The sequence below is a fragment of the Oncorhynchus clarkii genome, chromosome 5 (genome assembly GCF_045791955.1).
Source record: "Oncorhynchus clarkii lewisi isolate Uvic-CL-2024 chromosome 5, UVic_Ocla_1.0, whole genome shotgun sequence".
Taxonomy (NCBI): domain Eukaryota; kingdom Metazoa; phylum Chordata; class Actinopteri; order Salmoniformes; family Salmonidae; genus Oncorhynchus; species Oncorhynchus clarkii.
The window spans coordinates 54,389,938-54,404,001 of record NC_092151.1 but is presented as its reverse complement, the minus strand read 5'-3'; the positions used below and the strand labels follow the sequence as shown (position 1 = coordinate 54,404,001).

General features: G+C 43.2%; 1 protein-coding gene across 1 annotated transcript; it reads right to left on the bottom strand.

Moving 5' to 3' along the window:
• Window positions 1–416: 416 nt before the first annotated feature.
• Window positions 417–12,880, bottom strand: LOC139410092 (SUN domain-containing protein 2-like). The gene is made up of 14 exons (XM_071155534.1): window positions 12,708–12,880; window positions 10,571–10,673; window positions 10,316–10,440; window positions 9,783–10,037; window positions 9,526–9,594; window positions 9,082–9,197; window positions 8,889–8,942; window positions 8,747–8,800; window positions 5,459–5,526; window positions 3,396–3,528; window positions 2,827–3,159; window positions 2,505–2,675; window positions 2,255–2,344; window positions 417–2,109 (listed from the first exon to the last, which is right to left on the bottom strand). Exons 2-14 carry the CDS (start codon window positions 10,669–10,671, stop codon window positions 1,987–1,989), a joined length of 1,692 nt encoding a protein of 563 aa, XP_071011635.1. The 5' UTR covers window positions 10,672–10,673; window positions 12,708–12,880; the 3' UTR covers window positions 417–1,986.
• Between the last annotated feature and the right edge of the window lie 1,184 nt (window positions 12,881–14,064).

Sequence of the window (14,064 nt, the reverse complement as noted above, 5' to 3'; positions counted from 1 at the left end):
GTACTTAGCTATACTTTAACAAAATAAAATATAATCTTTTCAAAATCTTTATATATATATATATAAAATCAATGAATGCATCGAATTGCTGAGCGATTGCAGTGAAAATAATCAGGAGGTAAAAGCAGAAGTTAGGTTTCATTAGTCACCTCAATGTCACTCTTAACCTTATTCTACCACAGGCCAGCACCCCCGGCTATAACAGTCGAAGGGAAGACTTCATTATATTAGCCTGCATTAATTACATGCTACAATATTGATGCATCATCAATAACAAATCAATTAAATAAGTTGGACCACTGATTAAAGATTTTTTTTTTTAAATACAATGACCCTAATTAAATAAATATGACTATTACATTCACCTGGGCCGTGTTCTGTTGAGCACAATGTAGCAAAAATGTTAGGCAACAGAATAATTGAGCATTTTTTTATGGAACAAGTTCAGGTAATACCAACATTTTTTTAATCCTACTGTTTAAAAAAAAAAAAAAAAAGATTCTGTTTTGTGCCAATTGAACACACACCTAACTAAAAGTATTTTTTTTTGAAAACCCAATTCTAAACATCTGAAATACCTGTTAAGATGCCTCGCTTTCAAATAACTATTGCATGAAAGTAACACAACAACAAAAAAGGGTATTTTAAAAAGAGTAGAAAAAGATGTCATACACATTCATTATTTATAGATTGCCAGTCGTTTCAGGAATTTAAATTGCATTCCTAACGGAAACATTCTTTGTCCAATTCAACAGAAAATAAGTAAACAGAAATTGACCCGGAGTTGTTGTTGTAACTTCAGATCAAAACAAATACCTCAAAGTGCGATTGAGAGCAAATCATATGATTATTTTCTCATATTAGTATTTTCTTACAATCAGTCTTTTGTTAGTCTGTACCACTACTGCAAAATGTTTAAATCAATAATACTGTAAATGTACAAAAAAAAGTTACATATGACTCCTAAAAACATTCTGATGATTTAAATCATAGAATAGCAATGAGTAGGTTACTTTTGTACCATTTACAAATGTTTGGAAGTTGAAAACCTGACATTTGGACTCACTGACATTGAAATGGCCTCATTGCTTTTGAGAGGAAATAGTTATTCAAGACAAAATAAATATGTATTTATTTTCTATGATTTGTACCTTGCATCTGGGAAGTTGCCTGGATGTGCTTTCACTACTATCAAAATTATTTGAATTGTAAAAAAGGCTAAATGTTTAGAGTAACTTGAAATAAATAAATGTGACAAGCCATGTAAAACTAAGATGCGTTTTTGAGTAAAGACAATACTCATGGAGTGTGCCTGCCTATTTCTTTCTATTCTGTATTATTGTGTGAGGAAACGGAAACGCCTGTATATCAAGCATCTCAAATCATATCATACATCTTTCAATAGGATGCCTATTGGCAAGGTACTTCAAAAACTTTGATAGTCATTCAGAGCAACAGAAAATAATCATTTGCAACCACATTACATCCTTATCGCAATAAAATATATTAACTATACATCTTGATACTTGCAAAATATACATCCACAACAACGTTCTTTCTCAACATAATTCACCTGTTGTATAAGATACAAATAAAAGCAAACAAAATAACTGAATAAGAGTCCAGTAACACAGGCAGGACTGTTATACACACACCTTCAAGGTACAATCTGAAATGTCTGTCTGCTGTGGCCAGACAAAATGCAAACAATCTATGCTCAAAAGCACACGCACACAAACTTCAATCTCAGAAAAACCCATCCCCTTACTCCCACCAGGTCAGCACAAAAAAAAAAAAAAAAAAAATCACTATAGATCTTTAACCTCACGACCTCTAACCTCGCACTAGACAGAAGCCAGTGTATGAAACCACCCTGATTCTGCAAAATAGAGGGATTTATTTAGACTGTCATGATGTTGACGGAACATGAAAGCGTAGCCTCTCTGAGGTCTGCGGATGGGGTAGATGGTGGACGGTGAGCCCTTCTCATGTGGAGGATGGGGCCATGTGTCCGTGAACACGGAAGCGGTACACGCACGTGTACTTCAGGTGACCCCAGTTACTCAGAACGCGCAGCTCCACATAGCGATAGGTGGCCGTGGTAGGGTTCTGAGAGAAAGAGAGGGAGAGAAGAGGAAGGATAAAGAGTTAGCATGAGAAACTCAACTGAGGGTGGCAGATTTCAGCTGTAGCAAGCCCCAAAAGTTAAACCTAGCCAGCCTAACCCTGACTAAGTTTGAATGACGTGACTCACGGGCAGTTGGAAGGTTTGGATTGGCTCTCCATGCTGGTCATAAGTGAAGGTTCCCAGGCAGGTGCCGTCTTCTGTCTCGGTGGACATACCCTGCACAGAGGGAGAAATAGACGAGTGATATCTTTTAAGGGAGAAACCAGTCCTTAGCGTACTGCTCCAGACATCTCGGTGGGAAATGTCCGACAGAAGATTCTACATGGAATAGGGGGGGGGGGTCACGGTATCACAGTTAGTGTCAGAGGTGACTCACATAAACAGAGAAGGCCTTGGGGGCGCTGTCGATGCGTCCGGTGGGGGCGGTGGATACAGGAAGGTGTTCCAGGGTGACGTGGGTGATGTGCGCGGGATGAGACAGGGCGATGACTAAGGTGCCCTGCGCACCGTGGAACGCCCAACACTTCCCAGCCTGCGCAGGCTGGCCCTGAGGGGCGGGGACAGGTGAGGTTCACGTTTAGTTAGATTAGAAAATGCAAAAAAGAAAAGGAGACAGAGAAAAGGAGAGTGGAGATTCCTATTGACATGGTGGCAACAAACAACAAAGAAAGTATATAAAAAGAGCTAGAAAGAGGTACCTGGATAACTGTGCGGGGGCTCTCAGAGGAGTACCAGAGAGGTATGCCCAGGAAGGTCACACATGCCGAGCGGGTGCGGTACGTCTCGGAACACCGAGTGCTCACAATGCTGGCACCTTGGGACTCTAAGGCAAAGTCCGGCATCCTGTCAGCCAATGGAGGACTGCAGTCCTTCACAATCTCTTTCACTATCCGTGGCTCATTCTGGGGCACATTCTCATGCAGCCATTTGGCCATGGCCTCTTTGAGCTCGGTGGTCAGGTGTGCGTTGGCTTTGGTGGGGCTGGGCTCTGGGGGAGGCTGGTTCTGGACAGAGTAGACCTGTTGCTGCAGCTACACAATAGACACCAAATCCATTAGGTTAGGAAGGCTCATCATTCATGTTGTCGGAGTCCAAAAATGGCACCCATTCCTTATAAGTGCAGTACTTTTGACCAGGGCACTACATAGGGAATAGGGTGCCATTTTGGACTCAGCCATTCATATTTCAGTTATTCAGCACACATACGTGGCTCTGGTGCTACAAATTTGACCGGGTTTGTGTACCTGTTTGTGGGTGTGTACATTACCGTGGCAGTCTGGTCCTCCAGGGCAGCGACTCTCTCCCTGACGTGTGTGTGTTGCTCCTTGAGGTCGTCTACCTGACTGCAGAAGCCGGCTGTCTGCTGGCTCAAACGACGTTCCCAATCCAAAGGATCCACACTACAATAGAATAGAATCAATTAAAATAAACATGTGTAACTATTTGTATGAATATAATAAGATTTCAACAACTGAGACATAAACTGAACAAGTTACACAGACATGTGACTAACAGAAATGGAATAATGTGTCCCTGAACAAAGGGGGGGTAAAAATCAAATATAACAGTCAGTATCTGGTGTGGCCACCAGCTGCATTAAGTACTGCAGTGCATCTCCTCCTCATGGACTGCACCAGATGTGCCAGTTCTTGCTGTGAGATGTTACCCCACTCTTCCACCAAGGCGCCTGCAAGTTCCCGGACATTGCTGGGGGGGAATGGCCCTAGCCCTCACCCTCCGATTCAACAGGTCGCAGAAGTGCTCAATGGGATTGAGATCCAGGCTCTTCGCTGGCCATGGCAGAACACGGACATTCCTGTCTTGCAGGAAATCCCGCACAGAACGAGCAGTATGGCTGGTGGCATTGTCATGCTGGAGGGTCATGTCAGGATGAGCCTGCAGGGAGGGTACCACATGAGGGAGGAGGATGTCTTCCCGGTAACGCACAGCGTTGAGATTGCCTGCAATGACAACAAGCTCAGTCCGATGATGTTGTGACACACCGCCCCAGACCGTAATGGACCCTCCACCTCCAAATTGATCCCGCTCCAGAGTACAGACCTTGGTGTAACGCTCATTCCTTCTACGATAAACGTGAATCCGACCATCACCACTGGTGAGAAAAAAACACGACTCGTCAGTGAAGAGCACTTTTTGCCAGTCCTGTCTGGTCCAGCAATGGTGGGTTTGTGCTCATAGGCGACGTTGTTGCCGGTTAAGTCGGGTGAGGACCTGCCTTACAACAGGCCTACAAGCCCTCAGTCCTGCCTCTCTCCGCCTATTGCGGACAGTCTGAGCACTGATGGAGGGATTGTGCGTTCCTGGTGTAACTCGGGCAGTTGTTGTTGCCCTCCTGCAGGTGTGATGTTACACGTGTCTTGCCACTGTGAGGACGATCAGCTGTCCGTCCTGTCTCCCTGCAGTGCTGTCTTAGGTGTCTCACAGTAAGGACATTGCAATTTATTGCCCTGGCCACATCTGCAGTCCTCATGCCTCCTTGCAGCATGCCAAAGGCATGTTCGGGCAGATGAGCAGGGACCCTGGGCATCTTTCTTTTGGTGTTTTTCAGAGTCAGCAGAAAGGCCTCTTTAGTGTCCTAAGTTTTCATAACTGTGACCTTAATTGTAACGTCTATTTAGTGAGAAAAATATGTTTGACTGTGACTGTGATAGTATGAGGGACAGCTGGGAATTTAGCCAGGACACCAGGGTTAACACCCCTACTCTTACAATAAGTATCATGAGATCTTTAGTGACCACAGAGAGTCAGGACACCCGTTTAACATCCCATCCAAAAGACAGCACCCTACACAGGGCAGTATCCCCAATCACTGCCCTGGGGCATTGGGATATTTTTTTTTGACCTGAGGAAAGAGTGCTTCCTCCTGGCCCTCCAACACCACTTCCAGCAGAATCTGGTCTCCCATCTAGGTACCAACCAGAAGCAAGCCAGCAGTGGGATGCAGGGTGGTATGGAGGGTGGTATGCTGCTGGCTAGTTTGGGATGTTAGATTGTCTCATACTTTTCCTATTCACCAATGTCTTAAATCCTTTCAAATCTGCATAGGGAGCATGGATAAGGAGCTAGGGGTAGTTTCTGAATGCGGCCGGCTCCCGAGTGGTGCAGCAATCTAAGGCACTGTATCTCAGTACTAGAGGCGTCACTACAGACCCTGGTTCGATCCCAGGCTGTATCACAACCGGCCGTGATCGAGAGTCCCATAGGGCGGCACACAATTGGCCCACGGCGTCATTGTAAAATAAGAATTTGTTCTTAACTGACTTGCCTAGTTAAATATACGTTAAACAACTAAATAAAATAAACACTCACCTGTCCACTCTCACATTCCTCATGTCTGTCCTCACGTCTGTCAAGTCTGTCTGTAGTCTCTCTACCATCTGTTGGGATAGACAAGCGTAAAAACCACATCTCAACTCTGTATGTAAATAACAACACTGCTATAGTATAAAACCCTGGAAATGAAACTGGTGCTGAGCGATTAACCAACATGACATTTTTTTCGGTTATTAATTAAACAACTAAATGACCGACATCGGTTCAAGTACTTGAATTCCGTTTAGTTCGTTTTTTTTCTGAGCCCAACGCACCGTTTCTGTAGACAGAAATCAAATCATTCACGAAAGAAATCAAGTCAAGAACTATGTGGGACGCTGGGCTGAAGGGAGTTGTCGTTTTCATTAAGCAAATATTCAACCTAGTTCAGTGCAGAAATGTGGTAATTAACCTCAATGTCCATAACCCACTGCACCAGTTTTTTTCCACCTCAGATCAGAGAGGACGAGGCGAAGTGAAAGGTTTCACTCTCGCCAGAATCTGTCCAAAATAAGCCCAATGCATTTCTATGGGCTTATTTTGGACCTCAGCTTGTCGCCTGCCTTCCCTCATTTGAGACAATGACTCCTAATGTCAGAGCAGAGACATGAGCATCTCGTTATTATAAACAGACCTCTGGACATTATACACTTTTTTATCTGCTGCGTTAGGTTAGATACACACAGTCATTGAAAATAAGAATTTGTTCTTAACTGACTTGCCTAGTTAAATAAAAGGTCAAATAAATGAAAATAAATATATGCAAAAGTACTATCTCACAACTTGATGAAACCTTCACTCTTGCGCAGACATTTAGAAATGAAACATGCCAATTTGAAAAATAAGCCACAGGAGTTTGAGTGAGAATTAAGATGACTTTAGAGTAGTAAAACATATACAGTTGAAGTCGCAAGTTTACATACACTTAGGTTGAAGTCATTAAAACTCATTTTTTAAATTTTTTTATGTTTGGAGGAAAAAGGGGGAGGCTTGCAAGCCAAAGAACACCATCCCAACCGTGAAGCATGGGGGAGGCAGCATCATGTTGTGGGGGGGATTTGCTGCAGGAGGGACTGGTGCATTTCACAAAATAGATGGCGTCATGAGGCAGGAAAATTATGTGGATATATTGAAGCAACATCTCAAGACATCAGTTAAAGCTTGGTTGCAAATGGGTCTTCCAAATGGACAATGACCCCAAGCATACTTCCAAAGTTTATTCCAAGGTATTGGAGTGCCATCACAAAGGACTGACCTCAATCATATAGAAAATTTGTGGGCAGACCTGAAAAAGCGTGAGATCAAGGAGGCCTACAAACCTGACTCAGTTACACCAGCTCTGTCAGGAGGAATGGGCCAAAATTCACCCAACTTATTGTGGGAAGCTTGTGGAAGGCTACCCGAAACGTTTGACCCAAGTTAAACAATTTAAAGTCAATGCTACCAAATACTAATTGAGTGTATGTAAACTTCTGACCCACTGTCAATGTGATGAAAGAAATAAAAGCTGAAATAAATCTCTCTCTACTATTATTCTGACATATCACATTCTTAAAATGAAGTGGTGATTCTAACTGACCTAAAACAGGGAATTTTTACTAGGATCAAATGTCAGGAATTGTGAAAAACTGAGTTTAAATGTAAACTTCAACTGTATAAAAGCGACAGATACCATTAATAAGAAGGGGCTAGAGGTGCCTTATATGGTGAGCTACCGAGTGGAGATGACAGGCAAGCCCCATACTATTGTGGAGGACTTAATTGTTTCTGCTGCCGCGGATATGGCTGGGACAATGCTGGGGGAAAAGGCCCCAAAAACTATACAGACAATGTCTCCATCAAACAACACGGTTTCACGACGCATCAGTGACATGGCAGGAGAGGTTTTGAAACAATTACTGCTTCGCATACAAGCCAGTTAATTCTATGTGTTACAGCTGGATGAGCCAACAGATGTGGCGGGCCTGGCACAGCTCATGGTATATGTCTGTTACGTTTCTGGGGGATCAATTAAGGAAGACATCCTCTTCTGCAAACCACTGGACAACAGGACAACAGGAGATAATATTTTTAAAGTACTGAACAGCTTTGTGACATCAAATGGACTTTGGTGGTCAAGATGTGTTGGTATCTGTACTGATGGCGCAAAAGCCATGACAAGAAGACATAGTGGAGTGGTAAGGCGCGTGCAAACAGTTGCTCCCGACGCCACTTGCGTACACTGCAGCATCCACCGAGATGTTCTTGTTGCCAAGGGAATGCCTGACAGCTTGAAAGACGTTTTGGACACTACAGTGAAAATGGTTAACTTTGTTAATGCAAGGCCCCTGAACTCTCGTGTATTTTCTGCACTATGCAATGTCATGGGCAGTGACCATGTAACACTTTTACAACATACAGAAGTGCGCTGGTTATCAAGGGGCAAAGTATTGGCACGTTTTTTTTTTAAATTGAGAGACGAGTTTAAAGTTTTCTTTACTGACCATAATTTTGACTTGTCTGACCGCTTGCATGATGATGAGTTCCTCACACGACTGGCCTATCTGGATGAGGTTTTTCTCACCTGAATGATTTGAATCTAGGATTTTTTAAATATTTAACTAGGCAAGTCAGTTAAGAACAAATTCATATTTACAATGACGGCCTACCGGGGAACAGTGGGTTAGCAAAACAATTAAATGTAATTTAATCAGAAGTCACTGCCAGATTTCTGCATTGGGCTGTGCTGAGTATCCTGCCTTGGCAAATCGTGCTGTTAAGACACTGATTCCCTTTGCAACCACGTACCTATGTGAGAGTGGATTCTCGGCCCTCACTAGCATGAAAACTAAATACAGGCACAGACTGTGTGTAGAAAATGATTAAAGACTGAGACTCTCTCCAATACAACCCAACATTGCAGAGCTATGTGCATCCTTTCAAGCACACCCTTCTCATTAACCTGTAGTGAGTTATTCACAGTTTTTAATTAACAAATAAAGTTTTATATGTAAGATGGCTAAATAAAGAGCAAAATGATTAATTATTATAATATTATTATTTGTGCCCTGGTCCTATAAGAGCTCTTTCCCACAAGCCGGATTGCGACAAAAACTCACACTCATTCTTATGTTTAATAAATGTATTGTATAGTGTGTGTGGCAGGCTTACAATGATGGCAAAAAAACAACATTTGAGAGTGCGCTGACCCTGGTGCTAGAGGAGGGGGTGCGCAGCTGGAGGTTGAATGTTTGAAGGAGTACGGGACTATAAAAAGTTTGGGAACCACCGCTGTAGAGTACTCACCTCGGTAACAAATTTCTGCTGGTGGTCTTTCTTCTTAAGTGTTTCTATTTCTGTCTGCGGGAGAAACACGCACAACTCAGTTCAGCAAAAATGAATACACCCAAATGAACTATAGTTTGTATTCTCTCTCTGTCTCTCTTACCAGGATGGTGTTCATCTTGGCTTCCAAAGCAGAATTGAATACTGACGCTTCATCCTGCAGAAGGAGTTGACAAACCTTATTGTACAGTCCAGGAGTAGGTTACATATGCAGTGCGTCAATGCAGCATCCTTTCAAATCAAGAGAAAGATGATAGAGAGATGACTGGCGGGTATGTGGTCCTATCAGATCCTACCATAGCCTTGGGAGGCAGACTGAAGACAGGGGGTGGAGTCGGGGTGATGACTGGTCGGTTCAGGGTCATAGTCGGAGTCAGGGTGGACCATACTAAGGGGGCAAGGTGCCAGCAGCCTAGCAGAGAGAGGCAGAATAGACCTGAATACGCCAAGGGGCACCGTATCATACAGGTTTCACAGACAACATTTAGATGTGTGAACATTATTGTGTCTACATTATTGCTCGTATAGTATGTGTTGTACTTCTGTTAGTGCCATTTTATACGTTCCCTCAGTGAATTTAATCGCCAGTAAGTACTATGGTTAGGGATGTCATGTGTGGACAACTTACATCTAGCACCAATAAAGTAAAAGTGCAAGTATACACAGCTTGCTGTTGGTTCTTTTCATGGCAGTTCTATATAACTATAGACTGTATGTTTATGGGGTGTGATGCCACTCACCAAAAGTCAAGAGGAGGAGGAAGGCAATTAGAATGGCCTTCCCCACACCGGCAGGGACAAACGGAGGGGCTACAGGAGGAGACAGAGTTAAAGCCGATGCTAAAAAAAACAAGCTACAATCATTGAGACAAGCTAATGCTAACAAACAGACTACAAGCATAGAAACAAGCTAATGCTAACAAACAAGCTTCAAGCATTTAGACAAGCTAACGCTATGCTAATGCTAACAAACAAGCACACACCCACACATTACTCACTCCAGCTGGCGCTTTTCCTGCTGGCGCCAGAGCTCTGGCTGGCGCTAGCACTTTGTCCGTACAAAGACGTGTATCCAGAGTATCCTTTGAAACGTCTTGCCTCTGAAGAGGAGTAACCAGAGCTGTCCATGGTGCTGCTCTGGCAGGAGGGGAAGCCCCTGGGGCTAGGAGCCAGATTCAGGCTGGGGGCTGGTGCTGGAGCCACACTGGGAGGCTCCTGGAAGGTCTTCCTCCTCTGAACCAAACTTGAGACCCCTGAGGGGCAAGGGTTGCGGGGAGAAAGAGAGAGGGTCAGATGGTCCGTTTTGAATAGCCATAATAGATAACTATAACCACAGACAGAAAAGGCTTGCCAGCTAGCTAACTAACAACAACAACAAAGCAGCTACCCTAGCTATGTAACTACAATTCAAAGCTGACCTACCTAGCTCACTGTAATACAACGCATACAGTACTGAGTGCACAGTAGACGGTGAAAGTAACTGAGGGAGTGTCATTGGGACCGTGGATGCAGAAAGTGGGGTGAACCGTACCAATGTTGTCCTCAGCATTACTGAGTGGCTCCATCGTGCTAGTGGTGCTAGCCACGCTGTTGGCCCGGCTGGAGGTACAAGTGGAGGCCACTTTATGACCCCCTCTCTTCCTCTTGGTAAAGACCCTGATAGAGAGAGAAAGAGAGAGGAGGTTGATGAGAAAGAGAGAAGAGAGAGGGAGAGTTTGACATGGTGTTAAAGAAAGTATTAGGCCTACTGTATAAGGTTATACTGTACAACATGGAAGACACACACCTCACAGGGCTCTCCCTGTAGGAAACTGAGGAGGATTCGTCATCCTCGGAGGATTGGTTGTAGTATCCCCCTAAAACCAGCCTCATACTCCGTCGCGACATGTCTGACAGAGAGAGAAACAGAGAAGTGTCAATGCCACATATAGGCTACTGCGTGACAAGCCGACTTAAATTGGAGGAATCACTCACACACCTATCAATAACAGCACACGTTGTGACATTCCCTTGGTTTACAGGTCTTCACACGTAGGACTTTATTTACAGTAACGGTCAAATAAAAGTTGTTAACACGAGTTACATTTTTGTCATTCTTTTTTTTTTTTATGTTTCCAATAAATAGCCTCGGTAGCGTAAGGGTAGCCTAGAGCTAGTGGTAGGAGAGCTCTCTGGCAGATGCTCTCCTGTATAATCTCTAATCCAGTTACTCCCGAGCACCTCACGCTGCTTTCTCTCTCTCACACACACTCTGGGCATGGTACAATGGGTGTGAGTGTGTGTTTGAGTGGTGTGCAATAAAAAAGGTTTCTTAGTAGATCTTGTGTAGGACTGAATACAACACAGGTATAATTGGTATAGTCATATGAAAAGGCTAGAGCTACCAAATCCATTTTACTCAGACAGCAAAGAAAGCAAGGCTGTTTGGGAATGAACTTCAACTCCCAAACAGGGCTAACACGGATTAGAATTAGCAGACAAGTACTGCGAGGAAGCTCAAATACGGGGAAAGGCACGTGCGGAGTGAGATGATGTGATGTGTGTTTGTATGTTCTTAGAGACAGGAAGCTAGAGCATGTATCTGTGTGACTGATATGCACATTTAGAGGACAGAGTTGACAGCGAAAAGGAAGTTGACTCACACTAAATCACCAGGTTTAACAACTACAGTAACAAGTTTAGGTTGCTTAGGCCGCTAGTAGGCCGGATACAGTGCATGTTAGTTTCCATGGTTGCTGACAGACAAACAGCCACTGGTCGGACTAGTGACCAAGTGGGATAGAGCCAACACCACGAGCTCGGGAAAATAATAACCAGCCGGGTGTGCATTCAGTTCATTAAAGTTCAAACGTTTTACTAGCCTACATTGTGTGACAGTTTGTACTGAAGGACACGTTTCTCCAAAACAGTGCACCCTGTTCTTCAACAATCCTTGTGGTAGCCTTTTTGCTCCAGTTTGTTGGGTGTGGCCCGGCCTGACAGGCCAGGTATGGCCTGATCAATATGGGTGACCATTTGAAATAGCAAAAAGCTTATTGTGAGGTCCCTTGTTAATTCCCAGCCCTATTACCTTCCTCTGGGTATGTAATCACCTTTATCTTCACCGAGAGTGGAACATATTGTACTGTAATTCTCTCAAACCTCCTCTATTCCACTGAAAAGGACACTGATACTAAAGACACAAAACGACACGAGCAAACACGTGAATGTGTTGCCACAACAACTTGAAGCTGATCCTAATAAGTACATTGAATGATGTTCCTCCTATGTGAACTACAGCGGAGAGAGTGAGGGTTGGAAAGTGAGGGCTCTGTGTTCAGGGTGGGGTAGAACGGGGAAGCCATTGAAGGAATAGATAGGATGACTACTGGCATAAAGCCAGGTAAAAGAGACCACCACACACTTAGACAGACAGACAGTGTGCACAGCAATGCACATATAACGACACACATACTGAGAAACAACATCCATGAATGCATCGCGTGTAGATATTTTGACAAACTTTTTAGATATATGGTTCTGTGTACAAATCTAATAAGATTGCATGGCTCATTTTACAAAACAATGCTTAGATCGGCTATAGCAGCTTGGAAGATGGTCATTACCCCCCACAAGTCCTCTTGACAAGTGGAAATATTTACATTCTAGCTTCGTTCTAGCCAGCAACATAGCCAGCTAAAAAAACAGCTAAAGTTAGTTAGCTACATTTGATCAACAAACTGCTGCTGGACCTTATCGGACGCTGTCTGTCCGGACATAAACAAACGCATCATCAACAAAAGAGGTGGGAAAAAGTCATTCATCTGCTTGCTAACTAGCAAGCTGACAGCACGTCACGAATTCACAGCATAGCTAGTGTAGTACAATTAAAAGTGCATAAACAAAGTTGGTGTAAAATAACGGAGATATTTGTCCTGACTTACTCCGTTGTTGGGGCGCCTTCGTGGGCAAGGCATAGGCAGCGAGCTGTCAAACCACTTCCAATTTGAAAGATAACTTGGCCAGTTGCAACCATGCAGCCCAATACATTTCCAACCACTAACCTATCGGCAGAACGGGGTAATAAATGAGCCAACCACTTTGTTTTTGCTCTTCGTAACACTTTTACAATCTGATACAGTTACTACATGGACAGCTACGTTAAGGTTGCTGTACTTGACAGCTTGGAGGAGGAGGAGCCGGCGGGCCAGAAGTCGCTTGACTGTCGGCTTCTCATCGTTTTGAACAGAAAACACGACAATGTGCGCCACCCTGTGGCAATATCGTGTCAGCAACAGTTTTCCCAATTTCTCTTGATAGATTAATCATCGTGGCAATTTTCCGCTGAATCTTGAAAGTTAAAATTAATTCATCAAAAGTGTGTGACATGCCCATGTAAAATCAGGGACATCACATTTAGAAAATATTACCGTAATCTTGTACAATCTCCTCAATCAAGCAGATACCTGACTTGGGTTGTTGCACCAACGATATCCATACTTAACTTGATATTGTGTTGTGTTACATGTATGTTATGTTTTTAAAAATAAATTCACACAATTCAGTGTGAGGCTTGAAGTCATAATCAGTTGATTATGACGTCAGGCGTTTGTCCACAGGCCTAGGCAGAAATACACACAATGAAGAGTTTGTGAATTTATTTCTAAATTATAAATCCGTATTTAGGAAAACCGAATTATTTTATTGGGAATAGGCCTTTTGGAGAAAGTGATTGTCAGACATAGCCTTGACTAGCTCATTTTCAAAATACCCAGTATTCCTACAGTAGACCTATTGAGGATGTAACATCCAGAAGGGAGTAGGCTACTTCGTTAGGATGTATGCAGTGTTCATGTGCTAGTCGGAACTACTCTGAAATGTAAACTCTGCTGTGTGTGTGGGGCCGGATTAATGCAGGGGTTTACAGGGACAATAAACCCAGGGACTAAAATATATAAAGGGACTAAAATATAGGGACTAAAATATATAAAAATACGATTTTATGTTAAAAATATACACACACACACACACACATATATATATATATAAACACACACACAGTGCATTCGGAATGTATTCAGACCCCTTACATTTTCCCCCATTTTGTTACGTTACAGCCTTATTTTAAAATGGATTACATTGTCCCCCCCCCCCCATCAATCTACACACATACTCCATAATGACAAAGCAAATGTATTAAAAATAAACAACTGAAATATCACATTTGGCAGCGGTTACAGCCTCGAGTCTTCTTGGGCATGACGCTACAAGCTTGGCACACCTGTATTTGGGGTATTTCTC